The sequence below is a fragment of the Phaenicophaeus curvirostris genome, chromosome 1, assembly GCF_032191515.1.
Source record: "Phaenicophaeus curvirostris isolate KB17595 chromosome 1, BPBGC_Pcur_1.0, whole genome shotgun sequence".
In the NCBI taxonomy this organism is placed as follows: domain Eukaryota; kingdom Metazoa; phylum Chordata; class Aves; order Cuculiformes; family Cuculidae; genus Phaenicophaeus; species Phaenicophaeus curvirostris.
The window spans coordinates 206,236,492-206,251,493 of NC_091392.1; the positions used below are offsets into that span (position 1 = coordinate 206,236,492).

The 15,002-nt window shown below is 45.1% G+C and overlaps 1 protein-coding gene across 1 annotated transcript in view; it reads right to left on the minus strand.

Moving 5' to 3' along the window:
- Positions 1-12,802: 12,802 nt before the first annotated feature.
- Positions 12,803-15,002, minus strand: part of CEP126 (centrosomal protein 126) — a 38,142-nt gene continuing 35,942 nt past the window's right edge. The window contains exons 9-10 of the mRNA XM_069858862.1: positions 14,801-14,865; positions 12,803-13,074 (exon numbers count right to left, since the gene is read on the minus strand). Coding sequence (XP_069714963.1) covers positions 12,964-13,074; positions 14,801-14,865 — 176 coding nt within the window. The 3' untranslated portion in view covers positions 12,803-12,963. The remainder of the gene's footprint in view (positions 13,075-14,800; positions 14,866-15,002) is intronic.

Genomic DNA, 15,002 nt, shown 5'->3' on the forward strand with positions numbered 1-15,002 from the left:
GAGCCAGCTGCCATCCGAAGATTAACAAGGCCAAATGCCGGGTCCTGCACTTGGGGCACAACAACCCTGTGCAGTGCTACAGACTAGGAGAAATCTGTCTAGAAAGCTGCCTGGAGGAGAGGGACCTGGGGGTGTTGGTTGACAGCGACTGAACATGAGCCAGCAGTGGCCCAGGTGGCCAAGAAGGCCAATGGCATCTTGGCTTGGATCAGAAACGGCGTGACCAGCAGGTCCAGGGAGGTTCTTCTCCCTCTGTACTCGGCACTGGTGAGACCGCTCCTCGAATCCTGTGTTCAGTTCTGGGCCCCTCACCACAAGAAGGATGTTGAGGCTCTGGAGAGAGTCCAGAGAAGAGCAACAAAGCTGGTGAGGGGATGGAGAACAGGCCTTACGAGGAGCATCTGAGGGAACTGGGGTTGTTTAGCCTGGAGAAGAGGAGGCTGAGGGGAGACCTCATTGCTCTATACAACTCCCTGAAAGGAAGTTTTGGAGAGGAGGGTGCTGGCCTCTTCTCCCAAGTGACAGGGGACAGGACGAGAGGGAATGGCCTCAAGCTTCACCAGGGGAGGTTTAGGCTGGACATTAGGAAAAAATTTTTCACGGAAAGGGTCATTGGGCACTGGCAGAGGCTGCCCAGGGAGGTGGTTGATTCACCATCCCTGGAGGTGTTTAAGGCACGGGTGGACAAGGCGCTGAGGGGCATGGTTTAGTGTTTGATAGGAACGTCTGGACTCGATGATCCGATGTGCCTTTTCCAACCTGGTGGTGATTCTATGATTTGCCTGACTTGTTTCAGCCACCCTGCCTCCTCACCTACTCTTAGATGTTTAGGATATGTAAACTGGCCATCGAATCTGAGTTTGAGCGGCCTCCCATCTGACATGCATCAGTTGTCTGAGAGAACATAGTTTATAGGAGCATTATTACAGTACTCAAGGGCTGTAATAATCAAGTGATTGTGCCCCTGCACTGAGCATTAGTGAGGCCGCACCTCGAATCCTGTGTTCAGTTTTGGTCTCCTCATTAGGAGGACATTAAGGGGCTGGAGTGTGTCCAGAGAAGGGCAACAAAGCTGGTGAAGGGGCTGGAGAACAAGCCTTACGAGGAGCGGCTGAAGGGAGACCTTATCACTGTCTACAACTACTTGAAAAGAGGTTGTAGCGAGGTGGGTGTTGGTCTCTTCTCCCAAGTGACAGGCGATAGGATGAGAGGGAATGGCCTCATGTTGCATCAGGGCAGGTTCAGATTGGACATCAGGAAAAATTTCTTCACTGAAAGGGTTCTCATGCACTGGTAGAGGCTGCCCAGGGAGGTGGTTTAGTTCCCATCCTTGGAGGCATTTAAAAGACGGTGCTTAGGGATGCTTAGGGATGTGGTTTAGTAGTGGACAGGAATAGTTGGACTTGATGATCTCAAAGTTTTTTCCAACCTAGCAATTCTATAATTCTATGATTTGACAAGACTGTGAGTGAGAGGCTGATCACACTGCGTGCTTATTTATACCAGCAACAGCACAGAAGTCAGTGCAGGTGGAATTAGGAAGTCACATGCCTGGATAATGATAAACTGACCATGTTTCACAGGAGTATGAAAAAGTGGTGATGACAGCTGGGTGGCACTTGGTTACTTTGAAGCCAGATGCCTCCTGTATTCCAGATACTCTGTCCTTTAATCCATTAAGAGCCGCGCTGGATTTTGCTGTGCTCTGTGTGACTTCATCTCTTGCCGTGGCTCTCCGAGACAGCCTCCTGCTGAGGTAGCAGAATTGGTCTGCGGGCTTCAGAGCTGCTTTGTCAACACACATGCCTGGGCCAGGCTATTTTCTAGCACGGTGAGACTGGAAAAGAACCTCCATTTTCTTTTTACTGGTGGTCAGGCCAAATTGCCTGGCAGCCTTATTGAAACATTAATTAAAGTGTGGTGCGTCCTCTTCTACATGCACAATGACTACTCAACTGTCAGTGAAGAGCAGGTTCTGGGCCATTTCTTTATGACCTTTCATTTAGCACAGAGGCTCTGGGGGCGGCAGGAGGGAAAGTAGCTCTTGAGGTATTATTATTATTCCACCTACTAATGGTTGCTCTGCACTGGAAGAATGTTCTTTTGGTGATTAAGCATGATTTGCAAGTAATAAACTATTTTAGAGTGACTCAGCCATTCACATAAATATGTGAAAGGGCATTTTAAGCCTTGTCTCCACAAGTCTTTACATGTAATAACCTCGAGAGTGACGTTTGATCCAGTAATCGTTCCGAGACTTATTAAGGCCAGAAACATAAGCCACAGTAAATGCAGATTGAGACCACTCTGCGTTTGACTAGCGATTTTCCTGAGAACTTCCTGACCTAAGCGTGTGTGACAGAAGCTTTCTTTTTTTTTTAAATAACTTTATGAATGTTTGCTGGCGTCGCAAACCAAAAGAACAAGATACAATAGCCTCTTGGTATAAATCTCTGTTAATGAGATCAGGACTAGAAACTTCATTGTTCGACTCGCATTCTGTCTGAATGCAATCTGCTTCTCAAATTATAAATCAGGCACAAGACACTGTACCATTGTGTAACCCTACACTCCGGCTCTGGAATGTTTCCTAGTCACAAGAGGATTGTCATCATTTCATTTATGAGAGAACCATCAAACAGGCTCGGACCATATTTGGTCTAAACCTCCCCCTCCTCAAATGAAGAGAAATCCCACCCTGCTTGCAGCAGGGTGTTTTTATACTAACAACACAGAAACGTGCATTGCAATGCATCACACCCTGAGATGTAAAGACTAAAGAAGAAAGTTATTTTGTCTGTCACTCTCAGAATCAGTGCTAATTACGAAGGATTAAGAATTTGTTTACATATACCCTGTATATCTCAATCCCTTCAGTAAACAAACACACATCTGTGTAATAAGACCATTGAACAGGCCTGTCAGTCTGACCTCAGTGCCAGGGAAAGTCATGGAGCAGGTGATCTTGAGTGCTATCATGAAGCACATGCAAGAGAACCGGGTGATCAGGCCCAGTCAACATGGGTTCACAAAAGACAGGTCTTGCCAAACTAACCTGATCGCCTTCTATGACAAAGTGACTCGGCTGCTGGATGAGGGAAAGGCTGTGGATGTATCTTCCTGGACTTCAGCAAAGCCTTTGACACAGTTTCTCACAGCATTCTGCTTCGGAAACTGCCACCTCTGGCCTGGACAGGCGCACACTCTCCTGGGTGGAAAACTGGTTGGCTGGAGGGCCCAGAGAGTGGTGGGAAATGGTGTGAAATCCAGCTGGAGGCCAGTGACAAGTGGGGTTCCCCAGGGCTCGGTGCTGGGTCCAGCCCTGTTCAATGTCTTCATCAATGACCTGGATGAAGGCATCGAGTGCACCCTTAGCAAGTTTGCGGACGACACTAAGTTGGGTGGAAGTGTCGATCTGCTGGAGGGTCGGGAGGCTCTGCAAAGGGATCTGAACAGGCTGGACCGCTGGGCAGAGTCCAATGGCATGAGGTTTAACAAGGCCAAATGCCGGGTCCTGCACTTGGGGCACAACAACCCTGAGCAGCTACAGACTAGGAGAAGTCTGTCTAGAAAGCTGCCTGGAGGAGAGGGACCTGGGGGTGTTGGTTGACAACCGACTGAATATGAGCCAGCAGTGGCCCAGGTGGCCAAGAAGGCCAATGGCATCTTGGCTTGGATCAGAAACAGCGTGGCCAGCAGGTCCAGGGAGGTTCTTCTCCCTCTGTACTCGGCACTGGTGAGACCGCTCCTCGAATCCTGTGTTCAGTTCTGGGCCCCTCACCACAAGAAGGATGTTGAGGCTCTGGAGTGAGTCCAGAGAAGAGCAACAAAGCTGGTGAAGGGGCTGGAGAACAGGCCTTACGAGGAGCGGCTGAGAGAGCTGGGGTTGTTTAGCCTGGAGAAGAGGAGGCTGAGGGGAGACCTCATTGCTCTCTACAACTACCTGAAAGGAGGTTGTGGAGAGGAGGGAGCTGGGCTCTTCTCCCAAGAGACAGGGGACAGGACAAGGGGAATGGCCTCAAGCTCCACCAGGGGAGGTTCAGGCTGGACATTAGGAAAAAATTCTTCACAGAAAGGGTCATTGGGCACTGGCAGAGGCTGCCCAGGGAGGTGGTTGATTCACCATCCCTGGAGGTGTTTAAGGCACGGGTGGATGAGGTGCTGAGGGACATGGTTTAGTGTTTGATAGGAACGGTTGGACTCGATGATCCGGTGGGTCTCTTCCAACCTGGTTGTTCTATGATTCTATGAATTGGAAGGTTTTGTTTGTGTCTGCAAAGGTGTGTTGTGTGCACAAAGCCTCTGCCATCCCACAAGACCTTACAGCACATTTTGGTTTGCAACGTTGATCCCTTCTGATGATCTCAGACAGTCAGAGAGAGAGACTTAATCACAGGGTGCGCGTGGTGCAGTGATTTTGAGGGTTCTGAAGGACACAACTGTCTTCACGTTTTCACCCAGCTTTCTAGCAATCCAAGAAAAAGAGGAAAGACTTACTATATTTATTACTGGCTTAGGAGCCATCCAAGGAATCCCAAGCTCACTCTTCAGGTCCACCAAACATAGGTCATCATGCAGTTAAACACAGAATCTTTCTGGTCAGCCAATTCGCCTTTCAGTTCTAGTAGGACTCAGTCCACAGGCCAGGAAGGGATAGAGGTTCACCCAGAGCAACCTGTGATTGTGTCTCCCTAATTCTGTTTACTGTTAAAAGCAGAATCGTGAATGGTGTGTGTAAATACTCATCCTTTGCCCCATACCCAGATATGGAACTGCTGGAATGGGTCCAGAGTAGGGTCACAAAATTGATCCGAGAGCTGGAGCACCTCTGCTGGGAGGACACGCTGAGAGAGTTGGGTTTGTTCAGCCTGGAGAAAAGAAGACTCCAGGGAGATATTAGAGCAGACTTGCATTATCTGAAGGGGCCTACAAGAAAGTTGTAGAGGGACTTTTTACAAGGGCTTGAGATGATAGGGCGAGGGGGAATGGCTTTACATTTACATTTGCAATGGGGAAGAATTAGATTAGACATTAGGAAGAAATTCTTGACACTGGCACAGGTTGCCCAGGGAAGCTGTGGCTGCCCCATCCCTGGAGGTGTTGAAGGCCAGGTTGGATGGGACCTTGAGCAGCCTGTCTGGTGGGAGGTGTCCTGGCCCATGGCAAAGGGGTTGGAACTGGATGACCTTTCAAGTCACTTCCAACCCAACCCAACCCAACCCAACCCATTCTATGGTTCTATGATTCTATCCCCTCCCCCCCTCCCCTTTTCCCATTCCCATTCCCCTTTCCCTCTTCCCCTCCCCCCTTCCCTTTTCTTAATCTTCTTCTTCTCTTTCTTTTCCTGCCACTCTGAAAACAACCAACTATTGGATCCAGATTAAATAAAAATGTCGAACAATTCCTTTCTCCTCAAAACAAACACAAAATTCATATATACAATAATACAGACTTTATATGTAGATTTGTGACACCCACAGCCACTTCTGTCACCTGGATCATTGCCACCATTGTTGCTGGCTTGGGTTTTATATTCAATATTGAAGGAATCCTGCGGCTGCGATTTGAAATCCAATTCCAAACACATTGTGGAGTCATAGCTAGTTATGTAGGGTCAAATTCACCCTGGGTGGATTGTCTCTTATAAAAGCAGAGGTGTTAGAGCAGGAATTATTATGAGCCAGACTATTATGAATATTATGATGAGGATGATTAAAAGATAAGGAATCTTCTCTCTGCTTGATCTAGCAGATTTCAGTGTTTCAGTGGACTTGATGAGTGAGTGAGTCTGATTATTCCCATGCACCAATAGCCACGTTTTAGATGTCGCTCCACACACTCAATTTGCTTATGTATTTCTGATTTCTTTTCTAAGGTGCGTTGTAATTCCTGTTTTGTCTGCAGAATTTGACTGCATCAGTCAGGTTCTCCTCCAAATCAGGAGCTTTACCATGGCTTCTGCCACACAACTCAGGACTTGTATACTAAAAAACCCGTTGATACAGAAAATGCTGGCAAATAATCATAGAATCATGGAATAGTTTGGGTTGGACGCGACCTTAAAGATCATCCAGTTCCAACCCTTCTGCCATGGGCAGGGACACCTCCCACTAGATCAGGCTGCCCAAGGCCCCATCCAGCCTGGCATTGAACACCTCCAGGGATGGGGCAAGTAAAACTCTATAAGACTCTATAAGACTCATTTCGGAGTTTTAGAAAGCAAGCATCTTTTATCTTGAGTGACCTCCATCAATCAGGTGCAGCAAGACAAAAGCTCACAACAGAATATATTTTCCACTTACATGCCTGTGTATAACTTTTCCCAGAAATCCTACACAGATTCTATTACTTCCCAAGGTCTAATTTTAATGTTATTATGAACTTCACAACAGTCAAAATTCTTGCTAATTTGGAGGTGGCTCCAGGTCTCTGCCTGACCTTGCATTTGAGATAGAGAAATACTGCAAACAGAGTGGATTACAGAAGAAGACACATCTGTTCAGCACAGATCATACCTCACACAAGAAATTATCGTCTCCAATGAATGAACATTGTCTGGAAAAACACTGTCTGAAAGAAAACATGCTAACAGAGGAATAAAACATGCTATCAGAGGGGCATTCTGTCTAACTTTCAAAGAACACAATTACTTAGATGAAACTTGACTCTACTTTAGCTTAAATCAAAAATATTCCACTTCTTGCAGTAGTTACTGCTTCTTGTATCACTGGCCTAATACAGGTAAATCCATATTTCAAGTGAGCCTTTCAGTCTCAAATGCTTTGAGGTAACCTCAATCCTAATAGCCGGAGGTTCTGTGTTCACTGCTGCACTTCACAGAATCATAGAATCATAGAATCATAGAATCATAGAATCATAGAATCATAGAATCATAGAATAGTGGGAGTTGGGAGGAATCTTAAAGATCATCCAGTTCCAACCCCCCTGCCATGGGCAGGGACACCTCCCACTGGATCAGGCTGCCCAAGGTGCCATCCAACCTGGCCTTGAACACCTCCAGGGATGGGGCAGCCACAACTTCCCTGGGAAACCTGTGCCAGTGCCTCATCACCCTTATTGTGAAGAAATTCCTCCTTATGACTAGTCTAAATCTGCCCCTCTCCAATTTATACCCATTGCCCCTCGTCCTATCACTACAAGCCTTTGTGAACAGTCCCTCTCCAGTTTTCTTGTAATGTCCTCCAGGTACTTGAAGGTTGCTAGCAGGTGTCCTTGGAGCCTTCTCTTCTCCAGGCTGGACAAACCCAACTTGTATGGAAGGTGCTCCAGCCCTCTGATCATCCTTGTAGCCCTCCTCTGGACCCGTTCCAACAGTTCCATGTCCTTCTTATTTTGTGGATTCCTGAACTGGACACAATACTCCAGATGAGGTCTTACAAGAGAGGGTCTTTGGTCTCTCCCAGTCCCCCTCTTACTTCCTGTTACCACTGCAGGCCTTGTCATCACCAAGACCTTATCAACCACCATCGGCAAGGAACCTGCTGCCTGCTGTCGCTGGCTGGCAGAGAGCTCCAGAAGAGCATGGAGAATCACTTGTTCAGAAATCCTGGGCTGCTGTGGCAGCTCCAGCTGCAGCCCAGCCAGGACCTGTCTCCCTGCTTGTCTGCAACAGCACTGAGGACATGGCATGGAGGGTCGGGAGGCTCCAAAGGGATCTGAACAGGCTGGACCGCTGGGCTGAGTCCAATGGCAGGAGGTTTAACAAGGCCAAATGCCGGGTCCTGCACTTGGGGCACAACAACCCTATGCAGTGCTACAGACTAGGAGAAGTCTGTCTAGAAAGCTGCCTGGAGGAGAGGGACCTGGGTGTGTTGGTTGACAGCGACTGAACATGAGCCAGCAGTGGCCCAGGTGGCCAAGAAGGCCAATGGCATCTTGGCTTGTATCAGAAACGGCGTGGCCAGCAGGTCCAGGGAGGTTCTCCTCCCTCTGTACTCGGCACTGGTGAGACCGCTCCTCGAATCCTGTGTTCAGTTCTGGGCCCCTCAGCACAAGAAGGATGTTGAGGCTCTGGAGCGAGTCCAGAGAAGAGCAACAAAGCTGATGAAGGGGCTGGAGAACAGGCCTTACGAGGAGCGGCTGAGAGAGCTGGGGTTGTTTAGCCTGGAGAAGAGGAGGCTGAGGGGAGACCTCATTGCTCTCTACAGCTACCTGAGAGGAGGTTGTAGAGAGGAGGGTGCTGGCCTCTTCTCCCAAGTGACAGGGGACAGGACGAGAGGGAATGGCCTCAAGCTCCACCAGGGGAGGTTCAGGCTGGACATCAGGAAAAACATTTTCATGGAAAGGGTCATTGGGCACTGGAACAGGCTGCCCAGGGAGGTGGTTGAGTCACCTTCCCTGGAGGTGTTTAAGGGACGGGTAGATGAGGCGCTGAGGGACATGGTTTAGTGTTTGATAGGAATGGTTGGACTCGATGATCCGGTGGGTCTTTTCCAACCTAGTGATTCTATGATTCCTCATGTGGCTACAGCATCAACCACCATCACATCTACAGCACCTCCATGACTGTCACTGCTGCCTCTAGTGCCAACAGCAAGCAGGAGCCCTTTCCACCCTTAGCAGGAGACTTCAGGTCCATTGCCTCCTGCCAACCTAAAATCTAGCTAGTACTGTGGGTGGTGGCTTATTAGCCTGTGGTGCCCTCCCAGATGTGAAGGTAGATAATATTCTTCCTGCCATTGGAGGCTGCAGCACAGGAGATGCAGGAGAAGATGGACCTTGGCAGGGTGATTTCACACTCTCCCAACCCTTGATGGATTATAGAGGTTGTGTTAACACCCATCCCTTTCTTCTAAGGCTGATCCTTCTGGCCGTGTCTGTTCCTGGGGGGCTGCTTATCAATGACACCCTCAACTCACTCTGCTCCACTGCCGTTCACAACTCATTTGCGACGTTCTCTCTGGCTGCTGCCTTGTATTAGCTGATGGGCTGAAGACAATGCTGTGTCTACAACCCTATCCTAATTTTTCCTGAGTACAGGTAGAACAGATTTATCATTTACACACCCTACAGACACAGAAGGGGCTGTGGAGCTGCCGTCTTGTGCTGAAATCTTGCCTTCATTGACCCTAGAGCCTTACTGCTGGTTGGCAGGCCTCAGATTTCTAGTGTTCATCACAATCAGGACTGTAGTAACATAAATAAAATTTTAGGCCACAATAATATAAGTGAAATATTATAAAGCAATTATTTTATCTTATAAATCCATGATGTATGAATGAGCCAATTTGCTCAGACTGTTGTAGCTCAAGTAGCAAATTAGTCTAAGAGGGAAACTGAGTTTAAAGCAGAAAATTTGGGAGGTTTAGATTGGATATTAGGAAAAGATTCCTTACAGAAAGAGCGGTCTGCCCAGGGAAGTGGTTGAGTCACCATCCTGGAAGCATACAACGAACATGTAGATGTGGCACTTTGGGACATGGTTAAGTAGGCGCTGTGGTATTGGGCTGACAGTGGGACTTGGATGAACTGAGAGGTCTTTTCCAACCTTAATGCTTCTATGACTCTAAAAATTTCCTTTCCAGGAAGTATATATTTGCTTTCTTGAAATGTGTTGAATCTTATAAATGAAAAATTAATTTCGTCCTCTAACTCTCCTGCACAACTTCAGGTGACCTGATGGTCTTTTGCTTGAAGTATATTTGAGCACATGGGACAGGATGAGTGCTGGGAACACACGGTTCTTTCCTGGGATCCTTTGCATGTCATTCTCTGTAAAAGCAGCGAGGTGCAGTTGCCCCAGAGGCCACCCCTATGGCTGTTCAACCAATTTGAAAATCAGGCACATCATGCACATTTAGAGAAGCCTTGTGGTTTTTTTCCATCGGAAACTATAATTTTAACTTCCTTCCATACTAAAATTTTATGGTAGAACGAATCACATGAAGATGACCTGAGCTGGAAGGAACCCAGAAGGATCATCAAGTCCAGTCCCTGCGTAGGACAACCCCAGAATTTACACCATGTGTCTCGAGGTGTTGTCCAAATACTTCTTGACTATTATCAGGCTTTCTGCTGTGACTACCTCACTGAGGAGCTGTTCCAGTGCTCCACCACCCTCTGAGTGAAGAATCTCTTCCTAATATCCAATCTAAATCTCCCCTAGCAGGTCCTGCCGTTCCCTCAGGTCCTATCGTTGGTCACCAGAGAGGAGAGATCAGTGCCTGCTCCTCCTGCTTCCCTTGTGAGGAAGAAGACAGATTAATTTATTTTAATTTTAGGGTGTTTTTTTAAATTAATTTCAATTTCTGTTGTTTGTTGTTTATTTTAAAGCAGCAAAAATTGTAGGCAGAATCAGGAGGTTTTGAAATAAATCTAAGGTATCCAGGTTTTGAGGGGTTCCTGTCTAAACTAACATTGTTTATTATAACATAGTTGTTTTTCTTCATATTTGAAAATAATATTAAGCCATTTTTGAAAAAAGTTTTGGAAAAAGCTGGGGAGGGACTTTTTACAAGGGCAAGTAGTGATAGAATGAGGGGTAATGGCTTTAAATTGGAAGGGGGAAGATTTAGATTAGACATTAAGAAGAAATTCCTTATGCTGAGGGTGGTGAGACACTGGCACAGGTTGCTCAGGGAAGTCTTGGCTGCCCCATCCCTGGAGGTGTTGAAGGCCAGGTTGGATGTGGACTTGAGCAGCCTGGTCTGGTGGGAGGTGTCCCTGCCCATGGAAGGTGGGTTGGAACTGGATGATCTTTAAGGTCCATTCCAACCCAACCCATTCCATGATTCTATGATTCTATAGTATTGTCAGAAGAGTCAAAATGAACTAGGAAACAAGATCATTATCTTCGAGTTGAAGCCTATAAATCAAACAACACATTTGAAAATGTTTTTCTAGACACTTAAGTGCAGGCACCTGGTTTTGAAAAAAATCTCCCCGTGTAATTAGGAGAGGAAGCTGACTGATGGGCTTTGGTTTTGCCACCTAAACATACTAACAAGAAAAGAAACCCAGTTAAGCTGGTGCTCTGTCTTGCTGACTAACAGTGTTGGTTTTGATCCCTGGCCTCTGGTATTTGGATTATTTGCCTTCCCCTCTCTTAATCTCTGTGGGGAAAAATTTTCCTTGCTATTTAAATATTAAATCCTTGTCATACTGGAATGTCACAGTGTACTGCATACAAACAGAGATGTGAGGGCTCAGTATTCTCAGTGCAAACCAATTTTGAGTTCCAACTCAGAAGGCCTTTGTTCATTTGTACTGAGGATACACACATGCCTTTTGGTGGGAATTTTACATGTATTTAATGTCTTTAAATTTGGAAGGGGGAAGATTTAGGTTAGACATTAGCAAGAAATTCTTCCCAATGAAGGTGGTGAGACACTGGCACAGGTTGCCTGGGGAAGCTGTCACTGCCCCATCCCTGGAGGTGTTCAAGGCCAGGTAGGATGGGGCCCTGAGCCAACCTCCCACCACACCAGGGACACCTCCCACCACACCAGATGGTGGACACCTCAGGTTGGAGCCCATCCAACCTGAGGCACCTGGTGGGGTGGGAGGTGTCCCTGCCCATGGCAGCAGGGTTGGAACTGGATGATCTTTAAGGTCCCTTCCAACCCAAACCATTCTATGATTTATCTGTCTTCTATAGCTTGTTTCAATGTTTATCTGCTTTGTATAAAAGCAGCAGAGGAAGAGCAAAAAGATGGAAAAAAACCCCAAAAGTCACCACTCCTTAGCAATCAACTAACTTCACAGATTCAGGTATCGTGCTAATTAAGTAACAAAAGGTGTTTAATCAATAACTGGCATAAAAAATGCAGACAGGTTTATCACCAAAGTTGTCATATCTGTTATCTGCTACAGGTGAATTTCAAGTCAAGGGACTATAATCTGCCAACCAAGACTCCCAAAACCAATCTGTCTCTCCAAAACCGATGCTTTCAAAGACAACTACAAGTGCCTATACCTCTGCAGAAAGACACTGAGACGTGTTCTTAGGCTATAAGAATACATTATTTGGCTCCATCTAGGTCTCTTAAAACTAGGAATGCGGTCCTTATCTCCAGGCCTCTTGTCCTCACTTTATTTCTTTTTATATAGAGATTGTGTAATCCGGATTACATAGGTAAAGCCATTCAGGGAAACAAAAAACCAGCTTTTGCTGATGACCTAGCTGGGTGCTTATGGTTATCTGCTGGTTACCATGGTGAGGGTGGTGAGACACTGGCCCAGGTTGCCAAGAGATGTTGTGGCTGCCCCATCCCTGGAGGTGTTCAGAGCCAGGTTGGATGGGGCCTTGGGCAGCCTGGTCTACTGGGAGGTGTCCCTTCCTATGGGAGGTGGGTCAGAACTGGATGATCTTCAAGTTTCCTTCCAACCGAAACTATTCTATGATTCTATGATTGATCTATTTCTAGAATAATTGATTTAGCCTGAAGCTGACATTGATGTAAAGAAGTTTCCCGATGTGCTTCTACATACCTTTAGTTGTATGGTTCCTTCTGAGGCACCTTTTTTCCTAATTTCCTGACAGCTTCAGCCTGAGGTTCTTTTCATGAGGGGCTGTGGAAGAATTGCTTTTTAAGTGCAAGTGTTGATAAATGTTGTGGGGAAAATCTCGGGAATGTGAATCTCTGACAAGTTGAAAAAGATCTGCTGGAGCACATACAAGAAGAAGTACGAGGTTGGGAGCACAGACAGTTTTAGAGTCATTCAGATGTAGCTTCTGAATAAGGGCAACACATTGAAGTAACTTGTAATACAGCCACCAATATAAAGATAAAAGGTGAAACTCTGTATATTATGCACTGATACAAATCAAGTAGTGGAGAGGTATGGTTGGACTCAATGATCTCAAAGGTCTTTTCCAACAGAGTGATTCTATGAGATTTATTATTTGAGCTACTGCATTCATCTTTATTTTGTTGCTAATTTACAATGTCAATACATTACACACAAAGTACATAAAGCTGCAGTATCCTGGAGCAGACAATGTCAGTATTTCCTGTACAATTGCAATCGATTGCTACCTGAAGAAGCATTCTGGTACTGCTGCGAGGCTATCGTGGTGTTCACCAAAGGGGAGGCCATACATTGCTGAATGCTCTATAATAAATTGAGAATAATGAGATATACATGGATATAAACAGAAACATGATTCTGTATAACATAACATTCAAGAAACATCATTTGATGATATTGTGATCTGTTTGCCACTATATAAACAACTGAGGAGCTTCATCTGGATTTAGAGGTTGGTGTTACGGGGTACAGTGTCATTCAAGAAAGCTGGGGAAGGACTTTTTAGAAGGGTATGGAGTGATAGGATGAGGAGGAGGAATGACTTTAAATTGGAGCATGGAAGATATTGATTTCTTGATGCCTTGGTGAGGCACTGGCACAGGCTGCTCAGGGAAGTTGTGGCTGCCCCATCCCTGGAGATGTTGAAGGCCAGGTTGGATGGGGCCTTGAGTAGCCTGGTCTGGTGGGAGATGTCCCTGCCCATGTCAGGGGGGTTGGAACTGGATGATCTTTAAAGTCCTCTCCAACCCAAACCATTCTATCATTCACATTAATTACTGAGTGAACATCCATACTTTACATCGATGCTCTGAAACTACAGGAACTGAAGCAGGTTGTTCTCTCGGTGAAGTAAAAATTTTAAACCCCATCACTTCTCTAAAGATTTGGTGAAATTTCAGTCATCTATACTTTTTCTGCAGCTGGGATCTTGCGTGACAGTTGTTCACTCTTATCATCAAGAAGAATTCCAAGCCAGTGCCTGAGATCTTACTGTATATCTATGGCTGGACACCTGTTTAAATGCTTATGTAGGTAAAGAAGGGTCTTAAATGTCCATCAGAGAGCCTATGGTTCCAGAGACTGTACAGTCTGAATAATGTCTAGTATTTATATCTTAATCATGGAACAGAAATCTTGTAGATAAAGAATCAGAAGGAGAAAGCTTTGTCACAGACCAGCCCATGAAGAAGTCTGAGTACTGAAAGCCATGAAAATGCATTGGTGGGTCCATGAAGAAAGTCTCCGAGAACATAAAAGCTCAAAAATGCTTTAGTAAAACACAGATCCAATAAAGGTAGCTGTGTATCTGTCTATATTTTTTCCTCAGTACAAATATATAGTAAAGGAGGAGACTGAGAAAACAGAATTTTAAATAGTATCTCCTGCATCATAATGTGAATATTTGAAATATAGATTTTGCACTTTGGACGCTCATCTGCCTATTCAGTTCTTTACATTTCAGGTATCATAATTATTTTGTTTCAAACTGACAAGATCTGGAATAAATGAAATCAAATGCAAACACTTATTAAATAAAGGTAATAGTTACCACTTATAAAACATAGATATCTGCAGGTTAAAGTAAGAATTAATTGCATTACCAAGTATTTTACATACTACCATGCATAATTTCCCCTTTCATCTCTACATTATTAAGAAACACAAATTAATTATGAGCTATATATAGCTCAGATGGACCCTGCTAAATTACTGCTCCTTAAAAGATCCTGGAAATTCCTTCATTCTGCAAGTTTCTTCAGATTTCAAAGGGAAAATGAAGCCAGAGGATGAGGCAGTCTGATATAAACTGTTAAAGCCTGTTTATACAACTATAAAGTTCATATGCGTACAAAGATTTTATGCGTATAAAGTTCATATGTGTATTTTTTACATAAATAGAAATCTGAAAATCTGGCAAGCCAAATGAACAGTTTGATGTCAATATTTCAAAATATATTTTTACTATAAAATAAGCCATAAAGCCAGCCTGTAGGAATTAAAACTGGACGTATTTAAATGAAATCCTTACCGGAGGGCTGATTATCTGCAAAATTTTTGAAGCAGATGGGTTTCTGCTAATGGCTTCTCGAACATCTAAAAATAGCACAAAAGTATATCATAAATATTATATAAACCAAATGCTACCATAGAAATATGATTCACGATCAAATATTTAAGACGAAACTTCCTGAAAGTGTGTAAATGTAGTTTAATAGCATTGTTCTTTTTCT